At 45.9% G+C, this 15063-nt stretch overlaps 2 protein-coding genes across 2 annotated transcripts; both read left to right on the top strand.

Moving 5' to 3' along the window:
- The first annotated feature begins 1086 nt into the window (after nucleotides 1-1086).
- On the top strand, nucleotides 1087-8559 carry LOC130456965 (hornerin-like). The gene is made up of 4 exons (XM_056814762.1): nucleotides 1087-1410; nucleotides 2302-2461; nucleotides 4173-7827; nucleotides 7880-8559. The coding sequence occupies exons 2-4, from the start codon at nucleotides 2324-2326 to the stop codon at nucleotides 8557-8559; spliced, it is 4473 nt and encodes a 1490-aa protein (XP_056670740.1). The 5' UTR covers nucleotides 1087-1410; nucleotides 2302-2323.
- A 141-nt stretch (nucleotides 8560-8700) lies between these two features.
- LOC130456964 (hornerin-like) lies at nucleotides 8701-14653 on the top strand. Its single transcript, XM_056814761.1, has 2 exons — nucleotides 8701-8814; nucleotides 9015-14653. Exons 1-2 carry the CDS (start codon nucleotides 8701-8703, stop codon nucleotides 13593-13595), a joined length of 4695 nt encoding a protein of 1564 aa, XP_056670739.1. The 3' UTR covers nucleotides 13596-14653.
- Nucleotides 14654-15063: the final 410 nt, after the last annotated feature.

Here is a 15063-nt window from a genome sequence, read left to right as displayed (position 1 = left end):
ACCCTTTCCTCCTCCCTCCCAGAGTTGACAAGCAATTCCACTGGGTTATACATGTATCATTGTTCAAAACATATTTCCATGTTATTAATATTTGCAATAAAGTGAGGTTTTAACATCAAAACCCTAATCATACCCCCATAGAACCATGCGATTGATCATATGTTTTTCTTCTGTGTTTCTACTCCCACAGTTCTTTCTCTGGAGGTGGACACATTCTTTCTCATAAGTCCCTCGGAATTGTCCTGTATCATGGCATTGCTGCTAGTAGAAAAATCTATTACATTCAATTGTGCCATAATATATCTGTTTCTGTGTACAACGTTCTCCTGGTTCTGCTCCTTTCACTATGCATCAATTCGTGGAGGTCGTTCCAGTTCACATGGAATCCCTCCAGTTCATTATTCCTTTGAGCACAATAGTATTCCATCACCAACATATACCACAATTTGTTCAGCCATTCCCCAATTGAAGGGCATCCCCTCATTTTCCAATTTTTTCCCACCACAAAGAGCGCAGCTATAAATGTTTTTGTACAAGTCTTTTTCCTTATTTTCTCTTTGGGGTACAAACTGAGCAGTAGTATGGCTGGGTCAAAGGACCAGCATTCTTTTTAAGCCCTTTGTGCACAGTTCCAAATTGCCCTCCAGAATGGTTGGACCAATTCACAACTCCACCTTCCTCTCTCTACACACCATATCTTCTCCACCCAATTTCCTGTTATTTGATCTAGGAACCATGATCAAATCAATACTATCATTATTTCTGGCAAAAGCATGTCAGGAAATTTTCCTATGGCTCCCCTCCCATCCCACTGGCTTCCCAGATCATAACACCCTTTCTTAGCCACAACTCCCCTTTAGGTATTGTTCCCTCTTATTTGAATAGGAGCTGACTTAGGGCACGTACTATTTTGTGGTTGTATTTGTGTAACAAGCACAGGGCTTGCCACATGGTAAGAGCTTAATGAATGTTTTTCATTTGTTTATGTCATTTATTCATTTGGAAAACTAGGAGATTGGACTATGAAGTTGCTATGGTCCTTTCCAGTTCTACATCCTCTAATCCTATGACCCTTGCCTTAGAAGTTATGATACCCATAGAGGTCCTTGTGCAAAATGTCCCAATACACTGGTAGCTAGGGGCTAATATTGGCCCCAAATTAGGGAACTACTAATGTAATCACAGATGAGTAAGTGAGAAGCAGTTAGCTAAACAAAGGTCCCTGATGACAAGGGTGGAGGGAGAGGTGGCACCGGGTTTGGTTGAGAATGAATCAGACCATCCCACAGAAAGGGTGTTGCCATCCTAAGATGGACAATTAAACACAGTATAAAAAGCCCAGCATCTCAGACACTTGGTACCCTGCAGGTCGCTTGAATTTTCTTCCTGCTTGTTCCTTTGGTGAATTAGGTAAGTGGGGACCTATTCAGTTTTACTAAGATTTCAGGCACCTCGGGTTTATGCAGAAGTAATCCTAGGATTAGGGTGAGTGGTACAGGAACTCCAAAATGGAGCTAGAAGAACAGAGTTTTAGCTCTTCTACTAGATATGTGGCCTTAGGCTATTAAATAGTGCCATAGTGCAGAGAGCACAGGGCCTAGAATCAGAAAGACCTTAATTCAAATTTGAATTCTTAAACTTACTAGCTGAATGAGCCTGGGCAAGTCATTAAACCTCTATCTGCCTCAGTTTCCTCATCTGTAAAGTAAGGATCATAATAGCACCTACCTCTTAAGTTTGTAGCAAAAATCAAAGAAAATATTTGCAGCGAGCTTAGCACAGAACTGGGCACATAGTAGGCACCTTATAAATGCTCATTCTATTTTCTTCCCTTTTGCACATCTTCTTCCCTTAAGAATGGCATTTGAATTGTCTGAGCCTCACTCTACCTATCTGTAAAGTGAGGATAGAGGACAAGACAGTCTGTAAGGTCCTTTCTAGCTCTGACTGTTGAAATGCACATAATGTGCTTACCATAAACTGGAGGTTTGACTTCACCTCCTGGGGGCTTTGATTTTACTTTTACTTTTCACTTTTTCCTTTAAGGCCATTTTTAGTAAAAGGGTAGTATTTCCTTCCAGTCCTGGCTTACTGCAGGACATGGAGCTTAATATGTCTAGGAGGGTTTCATTGGATTAATAAGGATGAATCATCCCTACTCCATCTTGTCCCAGCTAACTGACTGCTTCCAGGGTGAAAGAGATGAGATGAGAAATAAATTCAAGAGTATTATTCCTGATGATTACTACTGAGACTTTTTAAAGGAGGAAAAGAATAACAGTCAAATTTTCCCTCATCCAGGTTCACTGAATTGTGCACCAAGATGTCTCAACTCTTGACAAGCATTACCACCATCTTGGATGTTTTCTATCAATATTGTGGTGAAGACGAGGAGTGTGACACGATGAGCCAAAGTGAACTGAAGAAATTTCTGGAAAATGAACTGCGCTTTATTCTGAAGGTGAGATCTTTCTGTTAGATCCAATGGTCTATGACAACAAGCAGGCCTTTTTCTTTCCCTTTGGTATTTTTTTATGTTCAGCTGGGTGGTATAATAGGTGAGTACTAGAGGAAGGAAGAACTTAGATCAAATCCTGTTTTGGGACTAAGTTGTATAAACCTGAGCAAGTTACTTACTTAACCTATTTCGGTCTCAGTTTCTTCATTTGTAAAATTGGGGAGGGGGGAATAATACCAACTTTACAGGGATATAGTAAAGGTCACCATGAAAGTGTGTTTATATGTATAAATATATGAAATAAAAGTATACTCTGAATAGCTAGTTGTTTGTTTCTAATAACTAGGAAGCAAAAGATTCACATAATTGTTTTTCCATCTCTGACTCCTTTAGAAGTCATTCTAGAATTTAGCATAGCAATAATAGTATCTGATGTTGAGTGAGGTAGTAGATAATAAGCTGGTTTTGAAACTAGCTTATAATCCAGTGGGGTATTGGATAATGAGTTGATCTGGAACTCAAAAAGATTTGTATTCAATTCTCACTACTAACACATACAGACAATATGATCCTGGGCAAGTCACAACCTCTAAATTAAAGAGAACTCTCTAGGACTATGTATTGTAAAATTTCTAAGCTGAATTAGTAAAGTGAGAATTCCTTACTTGAGAGCAGACATTCAGTGGTTCTCTGACAGTCTTAAGGGCATAGAGAATTTTACAAACCTAATCTTATTTGCTCCAGAAAAAAAACCTAGCATCTAGAGATATTACTCCCATTTTATAGATGAGAAGCTGAGGATGAAAATGATTAAGTGATTTGCCCATGATCAAAAAGTTAGTTAGTATCAAAGTTAGGAACATGAACACAGATTTTCTGAACTTAAGCACAAATAATTAACAAATACAATAACTATGCTATACATTAAGTAAATGCTTGTGAGATGGAGTTGAATTGAATTGAATTCAATAGAACAGAATTGGAAAATTGAAATCTACAGGCCTGAGAACGGGAAGAAAAAGATTTTGTTCCACTGGAACACAGGCAAAGTTTATTCTCTGGTGATGTCCACCATTTTTATCTGCCTTTCTTAAGTAATCCCATCCCTATTGCAAACTTCCACAAACCAGTGTTCTATTTATTGTGATTATTCCTGTAATTAGGAAAACTAATCAAAACTAATTCATACTAATAAGCCAGTACTATGCACAGGAGAAAAGACAACTTCTAGAGAAAGCCAGAAAATGGGTAGTGGTAGAATTTCAGGTTTGTAATCAATAACTCATATGGGGAGGTTGAATGACACAAATCACTTTGTAGAAGAGAACATTTTATCAACTGTAAATGAAAATTTTTCAGAGGGTGAGAGAAAAAAAAGATGAAAAGAAAGATAATCAAATTTATTGATTGGTGATTCCCCCAAAGATTTGATGCAAATATAGCATACTGTTTCTATTTGTTTCTTAGAAGTTCCAAAAGAACCAGTTGTCATATATTCACTTGATTTCTTACCCATTAGTATCCCACCACCCCCTCATGCTGCTTGTTCCCTGAAACCATTATGCCAAGTGTCAATGAGCAGAACAATGGGAGGTAGCAGAGATTGGTTGGAGTTCATCTAGGCATAATACGAAACACCATTGGACAGTCCTTCCATTAGTGAAGATGTATTTGAGACTCAGTGGTTTTCTTTCTGCATTTTGCTCTTGAACAGAATCCAGAAGATCCTGATACTGTGGATGTTATCATGCTTAATATGGATCAAGATCGGGATAAGAGAGTGGACTTTCCTGAATTCCTATTGCTGATATTCAAGATAACAATGTCCTTCAACAAAGCCTTGAAGAGGAAATACATGCAAAGTAAAAATAATGGGGAGGATGAGAATGAATCAGAAGAAGAGCAAGAAGAAGAAGAAGAAGGTAAAGGATGGGACACAGATTCCAGTAATTCAACTTGGAATAGTGAAAAAGAATATGGGACCTTCAGAACTGGTCAATCGAAGAAAAAGCAGAAAGTCAGGCATAGGGAGAGTGTGCATAGAAGAGAAGATTCTCAGGGCTTAGGAAAGAGAAAGAGCTCAGAGAAGAAACATCACAGGACTGAGTCAAGCAATACAGGAAGGAATGATGAAGATGAATATAGAATCATTCCAAGAAAATCTAAAGGAAAGAGGCATAATTCAGAGAAAAGCCCTTCCAAAAGACTTGGAAGAGAAGAAAGTGAAACAGACTCTGAGAAATCAACTCAAAAGAGTGGGAAAAGATATAAATCAAACAAAGCTCCAAAAAAAGGATTTAATACAGAAGAAAATGAATGTACAAAAAAGTGCCATTTTGTGACTTTTGAAAGACAAAAGGGAATTTACGACTTTTCGGGGTCTTCAAGAAAAGGGAAAGATAGTGCCCTCCCTGAATCTGGATCAGAGTCAGATTCAGGGTCTGGGAAACAGGGCTCAAGCTCAGGTCAATCCTCCTCTCAGAGAAGACAGGGGTCCAGCTCAAGGAGGAAATCAGACAGCTCTGGAGGGAAAGGACATAGTTCTGGCTCCCAGCAGTCCTCCAGTTCTGGCAAGGATGGGTCAGGATCAGGGCGGTCATCCAGCAGCCATGGGCATGGATCCAGTTCAGGTGGCAAGTCAAGCAGTTCTGGAGGAAGAGGCCATAGTTCCAGTTCCCAACAATCCACCAGTTTGGGCCAACATGGCTCACACTCTGGCTATGGCTCTGACTCTGGCTCTGCCTCTGGCTCTGGATCTGGATCCGGTTCTGACTCAGGCTCTGAATATGTCTCAGATCATGGCTCAGGTCAGTCTTCAGGCTCTAGGCAAGGGGGCTCTAGATCAGGGCATTCTTCTAGCTCTGGGAAACATGGTTCAAAGTCAGGGCAGTCATCCTCTCACAGAAGACAGGGGTCCAGCTCAGGGAGGAAATCAGACAGCTCTGGAGGGAAAGGACATAGTTCTGGCTCCCAGCAGTCCTCCAGTTCTGGCAAGGATGGGGCAGGATCAGGGCGGTCATCCAGCAGCCATGGGCATGGATCCAGTTCAGGTGGCAAGTCAAGCAGTTCTGGAGGAAGAGGCCATAGTTCCAGTTCCCAACAATCCACCAGTTTGGGCCAACATGGCTCACACTCTGGCTATGGCTCTGACTCTGGCTCTGGCTCTGGCTCTGGATCTGGTTCTGACTCAGGCTCTGAATATGGCTCAGATTATGGCTCAGGTCAGTCTTCAGGCTCTAGGCAAGGGGGCTCTAGATCAGGTCATTCTTCTAGCTCTGGGAAACATGGTTCAAAGTCAGGGCAGTCATCCTCTCACAGAAGACAGGGGTCCAGCTCAGGGAGGAAATCGGACAGCTCTGGAGGGAAAGGACATAGTTCTGGCTCCCAGCAGTCCTCCAGTTCTGGTAAGGATGGGTCAGGATCAGGGCAGTCATCCAGCAGCCATGGGCATGGAACCAGTTCAGGTGGCAAATCTAGCAGTTCTAAAGGACAAGGGCAGAAGTCCACTTCAGAATGGTCCTCATCTTTTGCCTCAGTAAGATCCTCCTCAATAGGAAGAACTAAATCTCCTTCAAGAACAAAGTCAGGAAGCTCTGGAAGTAAAGGAGGTAGTTCCAGTTCCCATCAGTCCTCCAGTTCTGTCAAGGATAGGTCAGGATCAGGACGGTCATCAAGCAGCCATGGGCATGGATCCAGTTCAAGTGGCAAGTCAAGCAGTTCAAGAGGAAGAGGCCATAGTTCCAGTTCACAACAATCCACCAGATTGGGCCAACATGGCTCACACTCTGGCTATGGCTCTGACTCTGGCTCTGCCTCTGCCTCTGCCTCTGGCTCTGGCTCTGAATCTGATTTTGACTCAGACTCTGAATATGTCTCAGATCATGGCTCAGGTCAGTCTTCAGGCTCTAGGCAAAGGGGCTCTAGATCAGGTCATTCCTCTAGCTCTGGGAAACATGGTTCAAAGTCAGGGCAGTCATCCTCTCACAGAGGACAGGGGTCCAGCTCAGGAAGGAAATCGGACAGCTCTGGAGGGAAAGGACATAGTTCTGGCTCCCAGCAGTCCTCCAGTTCTGGCAAGGATGGGTCAGGATCAGGGCGGTCATCCGGCAGCCATGGGCATGGATCCAGTTCAGGTGGCAAGTCAAGCAGTTCTGGAGGAAGAGGCCATAGTTCCAGTTCCCAACAATCCACCAGTTTGGGCCAACATGGCTCACACTCTGGCTATGGCTCTGACTCTGGCTCTGGCTCTGGCTCTGGTTCTGAATCAGGCTCTGAATATGTCTCAGATCATGGCTCAGGTCAGTCTTCAGGCTCTAGGCAAGGGGGCTCTAGATCAGGTCATTCTTCTAGCTCTGGGAAACATGGTTCAAAGTCAGGGCAGTCATCCTCTCACAGAGGACAGGGGTCCAGCTCAGGGAGGAAATCAGACAGCTCTGGAGGGAAAGGACATAGTTCTGGCTCCCAGCAGTCCTCCAGTTCTGGCAAGGATGGGGCAGGATCAGGGCGGTCATCCAGCAGCCATGGGCATGGATCCAGTTCAGGTGGCAAGTCAAGCAGTTCTGGAGGAAGAGGCCATAGTTCCAGTTCCCAACAATCCACCAGTTTGGGCCAACATGGCTCACACTCTGGCTATGGCTCTGACTCTGGCTCTGCCTCTGGCTCTGGATCTGGATCCGGTTCTGAATCAGGCTCTGAATATGTCTCAGATCATGGCTCAGGTCAGTCTTCAGGCTCTAGGCAAGGGGGCTCTAGATCAGGTCATTCTTCTAGCTCTGGGAAACATGGTTCAAAGTCAGGGCAGTCATCCTCTCACAGAGGACAGGGGTCCAGCTCAGGGAGGAAATCAGACAGCTCTGGAGGGAAAGGACATAGTTCTGGCTCCCAGCAGTCCTCCAGTTCTGGCAAGGATGGGGCAGGATCAGGGCGGTCATCCAGCAGCCATGGGCATGGATCCAGTTCAGGTGGCAAATCTAGCAGTTCTAAAGGACAAGGGCAGAAGTCCACTTCGGAATGGTCCTCATCTTTTGCCTCAGTAAGATCCTCCTCAATAGGAAGAACTAAATCTCCTTCAAGAACAAAGTCAGGAAGCTCTGGAAGTAAAGGAGGTAGTTCCAGTTCCCATCAGTCCTCCAGTTCTGTCAAGGATGGGTCAGGATCAGGACGGTCATCAAGCAGCCATGGGCATGGATCCAGTTCAAGTGGCAAGTCAAGCAGTTCTAGAGGAAGAGGCCATAGTTCCAGTTCCCAACAATCCACCAGTTTGGGCCAACATGGCTCACACTCTGGCTATGGCTCTGACTCTGGCTCTGCCTCTGGCTCTGGATCTGATTTTGACTCAGACTCTGAATATGTCTCAGATCATGGCTCAGGTCAGTATTCAGGCTCTAGGCAAAGGGGCTCTAGATCAGGTCATTCTTCTAGCTCTGGGAAACATGGTTCAAAGTCAGGGCAGTCATCCTCTCACAGAAGACAGGGGTCCAGCTCAGGGAGGAAATCAGACAGCTCTGGAGGGAAAGGACATAGTTCTGGCTCCCAGCAGTCCTCCAGTTCTGGCAAGGATGGGTCAGGATCAGGGCGGTCATCCAGCAGCCATGGGCATGGATCCAGTTCAGGTGGCAAGTCAAGCAGTTCTGGAGGAAGAGGCCATAGTTCCAGTTCCCAACAATCCACCAGTTTGGGCCAACATGGCTCACACTCTGGCTATGGCTCTGACTCTGGCTCTGGCTCTGGCTCTGGATCTGGTTCTGACTCAGGCTCTGAATATGGCTCAGATTATGGCTCAGGTCAGTCTTCAGGCTCTAGGCAAGGGGGCTCTAGATCAGGTCATTCTTCTAGCTCTGGGAAACATGGTTCAAAGTCAGGGCAGTCATCCTCTCACAGAAGACAGGGGTCCAGCTCAGGGAGGAAATCGGACAGCTCTGGAGGGAAAGGACATAGTTCTGGCTCCCAGCAGTCCTCCAGTTCTGGTAAGGATGGATCAGGATCAGGGCGGTCATCCAGCAGCCATGGGCATGGAACCAGTTCAGGTGGCAAATCTAGCAGTTCTAAAGGACAAGGGCAGAAGTCCACTTCAGAATGGTCCTCATCTTTTGCCTCAGTAAGATCCTCCTCAATAGGAAGAACTAAATCTCCTTCAAGAACAAAGTCAGGAAGCTCTGGAAGTAAAGGAGGTAGTTCCAGTTCCCATCAGTCCTCCAGTTCTGTCAAGGATAGGTCAGGATCAGGACGGTCATCAAGCAGCCATGGGCATGGATCCAGTTCAAGTGGCAAGTCAAGCAGTTCAAGAGGAAGAGGCCATAGTTCCAGTTCACAACAATCCACCAGATTGGGCCAACATGGCTCACACTCTGGCTATGGCTCTGACTCTGGCTCTGCCTCTGCCTCTGCCTCTGGCTCTGGCTCTGAATCTGATTTTGACTCAGACTCTGAATATGTCTCAGATCATGGCTCAGGTCAGTCTTCAGGCTCTAGGCAAAGGGGCTCTAGATCAGGTCATTCCTCTAGCTCTGGGAAACATGGTTCAAAGTCAGGGCAGTCATCCTCTCACAGAGGACAGGGGTCCAGCTCAGGAAGGAAATCGGACAGCTCTGGAGGGAAAGGACATAGTTCTGGCTCCCAGCAGTCCTCCAGTTCTGGCAAGGATGGGTCAGGATCAGGGCGGTCATCCGGCAGCCATGGGCATGGATCCAGTTCAGGTGGCAAGTCAAGCAGTTCTGGAGGAAGAGGCCATAGTTCCAGTTCCCAACAATCCACCAGTTTGGGCCAACATGGCTCACACTCTGGCTATGGCTCTGACTCTGGCTCTGGCTCTGGCTCTGGTTCTGAATCAGGCTCTGAATATGTCTCAGATCATGGCTCAGGTCAGTCTTCAGGCTCTAGGCAAGGGGGCTCTAGATCAGGTCATTCTTCTAGCTCTGGGAAACATGGTTCAAAGTCAGGGCAGTCATCCTCTCACAGAGGACAGGGGTCCAGCTCAGGGAGGAAATCAGACAGCTCTGGAGGGAAAGGACATAGTTCTGGCTCCCAGCAGTCCTCCAGTTCTGGCAAGGATGGGGCAGGATCAGGGCGGTCATCCAGCAGCCATGGGCATGGATCCAGTTCAGGTGGCAAGTCAAGCAGTTCTGGAGGAAGAGGCCATAGTTCCAGTTCCCAACAATCCACCAGTTTGGGCCAACATGGCTCACACTCTGGCTATGGCTCTGACTCTGGCTCTGGCTCTGGCTCTGGTTCTGAATCAGGCTCTGAATATGTCTCAGATCATGGCTCAGGTCAGTCTTCAGGCTCTAGGCAAGGGGGCTCTAGATCAGGTCATTCTTCTAGCTCTGGGAAACATGGTTCAAAGTCAGGGCAGTCATCCTCTCACAGAGGACAGGGGTCCAGCTCAGGGAGGAAATCAGACAGCTCTGGAGGGAAAGGACATAGTTCTGGCTCCCAGCAGTCCTCCAGTTCTGGCAAGGATGGGTCAGGATCAGGGCGGTCATCCAGCAGCCATGGGCATGGATCCAGTTCAGGTGGCAAATCTAGCAGTTCTAAAGGACAAGGGCAGAAGTCCACTTCGGAATGGTCCTCATCTTTTGCCTCAGTAAGATCCTCCTCAATAGGAAGAACTAAATCTCCTTCAAGAACAAAGTCAGGAAGCTCTGGAAGTAAAGGAGGTAGTTCCAGTTCCCATCAGTCCTCCAGTTCTGTCAAGGATGGGTCAGGATCAGGACGGTCATCAAGCAGCCATGGGCATGGATCCAGTTCAAGTGGCAAGTCAAGCAGTTCTAGAGGAAGAGGCCATAGTTCCAGTTCCCAACAATCCACCAGTTTGGGCCAACATGGCTCACACTCTGGCTATGGCTCTGACTCTGGCTCTGGCTCTGGCTCTGAATCTGATTTTGACTCAGACTCTGAATATGTCTCAGATCATGGCTCAGGTCAGTATTCAGGCTCTAGGCAAAGGGGCTCTAGATCAGGTCATTCTTCTAGCTCTGGGAAACATGGTTCAAAGTCAGGGCAGTCATCCTCTCACAGAAGACAGGGGTCCAGCTCAGGGAGGAAATCAGACAGCTCTGGAGGGAAAGGACATAGTTCTGGCTCCCAGCAGTCCTCCAGTTCTGGCAAGGATGGGGCAGGATCAGGGCGGTCATCCAGCAGCCATGGGCATGGATCCAGTTCAGGTGGCAAGTCAAGCAGTTCTGGAGGAAGAGGCCATAGTTCCAGTTCCCAACAATCCACCAGTTTGGGCCAACATGGCTCACACTCTGGCTATGGCTCTGACTCTGGCTCTGGCTCTGGCTCTGCCTCTGGATCTGGATCCGGTTCTGACTCAGGCTCTGAATATGGCTCAGATCATGGCTCAGGTCAGTCTTCAGGCTCTAGGCAAGGGGGCTCTAGATCAGGTCATTCTTCTAGCTCTGGGAAACATGGTTCAAAGTCAGGGCAGTCATCCTCTCACAGAGGACAGGGGTCCAGCTCAGGGAGGAAATCAGACAGCTCTGGAGGGAAAGGACATAGTTCTGGCTCCCAGCAGTCCTCCAGTTCTGGCAAGGATGGGGCAGGATCAGGGCGGTCATCCAGCAGCCATGGGCATGGATCCAGTTCAGGTGGCAAATCTAGCAGTTCTAAAGGACAAGGGCAGAAGTCCACTTCGGAATGGTCCTCATCTTTTGCCTCAGTAAGATCCTCCTCAATAGGAAGAACTAAATCTCCTTCAAGAACAAAGTCAGGAAGCTCTGGAAGTAAAGGAGGTAGTTCCAGTTCCCATCAGTCCTCCAGTTCTGTCAAGGATGGGTCAGGATCAGGACGGTCATCAAGCAGCCATGGGCATGGATCCAGTTCAAGTGGCAAGTCAAGCAGTTCTAGAGGAAGAGGCCATAGTTCCAGTTCCCAACAATCCACCAGTTTGGGCCAACATGGCTCACACTCTGGCTATGGCTCTGACTCTGGCTCTGGCTCTGGCTCTGAATCTGATTTTGACTCAGACTCTGAATATGTCTCAGATCATGGCTCAGGTCAGTATTCAGGCTCTAGGCAAAGGGGCTCTAGATCAGGTCATTCTTCTAGCTCTGGGAAACATGGTTCAAAGTCAGGGCAGTCATCCTCTCACAGAAGACAGGGGTCCAGCTCAGGGAGGAAATCAGACAGCTCTGGAGGGAAAGGACATAGTTCTGGCTCCCAGCAGTCCTCCAGTTCTGGCAAGGATGGGGCAGGATCAGGGCGGTCATCCAGCAGCCATGGGCATGGATCCAGTTCAGGTGGCAAGTCAAGCAGTTCTGGAGGAAGAGGCCATAGTTCCAGTTCCCAACAATCCACCAGTTTGGGCCAACATGGCTCACACTCTGGCTATGGCTCTGACTCTGGCTCTGGCTCTGGCTCTGCCTCTGGATCTGGATCCGGTTCTGACTCAGGCTCTGAATATGGCTCAGATCATGGCTCAGGTCAGTCTTCAGGCTCTAGGCAAGGGGGCTCTAGATCAGGTCATTCTTCTAGCTCTGGGAAACATGGTTCAAAGTCAGGGCAGTCATCCTCTCACAGAGGACAGGGGTCCAGCTCAGGGAGGAAATCAGACAGCTCTGGAGGGAAAGGACATAGTTCTGGCTCCCAGCAGTCCTCCAGTTCTGGCAAGGATGGGGCAGGATCAGGGCGGTCATCCAGCAGCCATGGGCATGGAACCAGTTCAGGTGGCAAATCTAGCAGTTCTAAAGGACAAGGGCAGAAGTCCACTTCAGAATGGTCCTCATCTTTTGCCTCAGTAAGATCCTCCTCAATAGGAAGAACTAAATCTCCTTCAAGAACAAAGTCAGGAAGCTCTGGAAGTAAAGGAGGTAGTTCCAGTTCCCATCAGTCCTCCAGTTCTGTCAAGGATGGGTCAGGATCAGGACGGTCATCAAGCAGCCATGGGCATGGATCCAGTTCAAGTGGCAAGTCAAGCAGTTCAAGAGGAAGAGGCCATAGTTCCAGTTCACAACAATCCACCAGATTGGGCCAACATGGCTCACACTCTGGCTATGGCTCTGACTCTGGCTCTGCCTCTGCCTCTGCCTCTGGCTCTGGCTCTGGCTCTGGATCTGATTTTGACTCAGACTCTGAATATGTCTCAGATCATGGCTCAGGTCAGTCTTCAGGCTCTAGGCAAAGGGGCTCTAGATCAGGTCATTCCTCTAGCTCTGGGAAACATGGTTCAAAGTCAGGGCAGTCATCCTCTCACAGAAGACAGGGGTCCAGCTCAGGGAGGAAATCAGACAGCTCTGGAGGGAAAGGACATAGTTCTGGCTCCCAGCAGTCCTCCAGTTCTGGCAAGGATGGGTCAGGATCAGGGCGGTCATCAAGCAGCCATGGGCATGGAACCAGTTCAGGTGGCAAGTCAAGCAGTTCTAGAGGAAGAGGCCATAGGTCCAGTTCCCAACAATCCACCAGTTTGGGCCAACATGGCTCACACTCTGGCTATGGCTCTGACTCTGGATCTGGCTCTGGCTCTGGCTCTGGTTCTGACTCAGGCTCTGAATATGTCTCAGATCATGGCTCAGGTCAGTCTTCAGGCTCTAGGCAAGGGGACTCTAGATCACGTCATTCCTCTAGCTCTGGCAAACATGGTTCAAAGTCAGGGCAGTCATCCTCTCACAGAAGACAGGGGTCCAGCTCAGGGAGGAAATCAGACATCTATGGAGGGAAGGGACATAGTCCTGGCTCCCAGCTGTCCTCCAGTTCTGGCAAGGATGGTTCAGGATCAGGGCGGTCATCCAGCAGCCATGGGCATGAAACCAGTTCAGGTGGCAAATCAAGCAGTTCTGGAGGAAGAGGCCATAGTTCCAGTTCCCAACAATCCTCCAGTTTGGGCCAACATGGCTCACACTCTGGCTATGGCTCTGACTCTGGTTCTGGATTTGGCTCTGGATCTGGATCTGATTTTGACTCAGACTCTGAATATGTCTCAGATCATGGCTCAGGTCAGTCTTCAGGCTCTAGGCAAAGGGGCTCTAGATCAGGTCATTCTTCTAGCTCTGGGAAACAAGGTTCAAAGTCAGGGCAGTCATCCTCTCACAGAGGGCAGGGGTCCAGCTCAGGGAGGAAATCGGACAGCTCTGGAGGGAAAGGACATAGTTCTGGGTCACAGAAGTCTTCTATGTCAGGCAAATCCATTGTCTTCTTTTAGTTTGGCAGACACAGTAAATCAAACACACCATATTTCTCTGATTCTTCTTTCACAAAGGAAACACTTTTGGTTGGGCATCTATTCGTTTTACACTCTTTCATATATTTTTGACAATGATTATACCTTAAATCACTGATGGTGTTTTCTTATTAAAGGCCATTATAAAACTGACCCTGAAATAAGAGAAGAAATTGATTATACAAGCCATGACCATGTCTTTCATAACACTTCTGTAATCAAAATTATCTTTTAAAATCATTCTTCAATTCAACATAAAATTTTGTGATTTTCCTTCTATTTGTCTTTGATTTCTTCTAGCTATGCCATTTCGTACTGTATCTTATAGCTTTCTTTATTAGGACATTGTGTGGGTAATAAATAAAAAGAGCTAAATACAGTCTGCTATTCATTAGGAAACAAAGTTAGTATATTAAATCCTTGACTTAACAATGGAGTTTTTCTTCATTAGGAAACAATTCATGGAACTGCATTGTAGTTGTTCATTGATATTTTATTTGTGCAATAATCTCCAGTGCGAAAAAATTTGTTGATTAGATTCTCAGGCCTTAAAAAGTCAAATTTGTTCTTACATCACTACGTTCCCAATCTAATGCTATTCCATGGCAGAATGGGTATAGATCATAAAGGCAAGACTCAATTTTCAATGCTTTTTAAGCTCATCATTATCACCAAATCTTGACTCCTTAGAGCACCTTAGGCAAATCAACAATTTTTGAGTGGAATTGAGACTGTCCTTCTTCCTTAGAGATTTATAATATGGTTATATTTGAAAGGTAGAAATTTTTTCCATATTATTTCAAAGAGCAGAAATGTTTCCTCTAACAACAATAAAAATTTTTCATTCAGAATCTTTTCTAGACTGTAAAGAAATATATTGGACTATTTCTCAACATCTGAGGTTAGACTGCTTCTTTCTTTCACTAGCCTTTCCATAAAAGAGAAGGTTATTTCTAAGGAGAAATATATATGTTACTTTTATTTTAATTCTTATAATTGACTCTGACAATCTCAAGATTATTATTGATCTTTCCTTCCTTTAGGATATGTAATGAATTTTGAAAATTGAATTTCATTATAATTGACAATAAAAAATTGCATGTCAAATAATATGGTTTGTGTCCTCACTGTTTCACAGCAAGAAATAAGATCTTTATTCTTCCCCTGCTGTGGGAAGCAAATGTAGGAAGGAAAATGTAGCAGTGGAATGGAAGAAAAGAACATGTAGCTAGTTATAAGAAATGACTCATGGACTTCCAAGCCTGAGAGAAAGGGCATGAAAAATTCATGCTGAGCAAAATTGGGTGAAAATTCAGGGAAAACAAAATACATATCATATGCATTATTTTATAATGAAATTCCAAAATTCTCAATAAAAAAGACAAAATTTGGGTTTCCCAAGATATCACAGCAAAATAGTTAAGACCCTCTAGAATTCCCCAAAGGAAAA

This window comes from Monodelphis domestica, chromosome 2, assembly GCF_027887165.1.
Source record: "Monodelphis domestica isolate mMonDom1 chromosome 2, mMonDom1.pri, whole genome shotgun sequence".
NCBI lineage: Eukaryota > Metazoa > Chordata > Mammalia > Didelphimorphia > Didelphidae > Monodelphis > Monodelphis domestica.
This window is presented reverse-complemented; position numbering and strand designations above follow the sequence as displayed.

Bases quoted from the DNA above. Each gene is read 5' to 3' on its own strand.
- LOC130456965 (XM_056814762.1), top strand. From the start codon at position 2,324: ATGTCTCAACTCTTGACAAGCATTACCACCATCTTGGATGTTTTCTAT. The intron at 2,462-4,172 runs GTGAGATCTTTC...GCTCTTGAACAG, and splicing joins AACTGCGCTTTATTCTGAAG to AATCCAGAAGATCCTGATAC. The intron at 7,828-7,879 runs GTCAGTATTCAG...TCATTCTTCTAG, and splicing joins TGTCTCAGATCATGGCTCAG to CTCTGGGAAACATGGTTCAA.
- LOC130456964 (XM_056814761.1), top strand. From the start codon at position 8,701: ATGGGCATGGATCCAGTTCAAGTGGCAAGTCAAGCAGTTCAAGAGGAA. The intron at 8,815-9,014 runs GCTCTGACTCTG...CACAGAGGACAG, and splicing joins TGGCTCACACTCTGGCTATG to GGGTCCAGCTCAGGAAGGAA.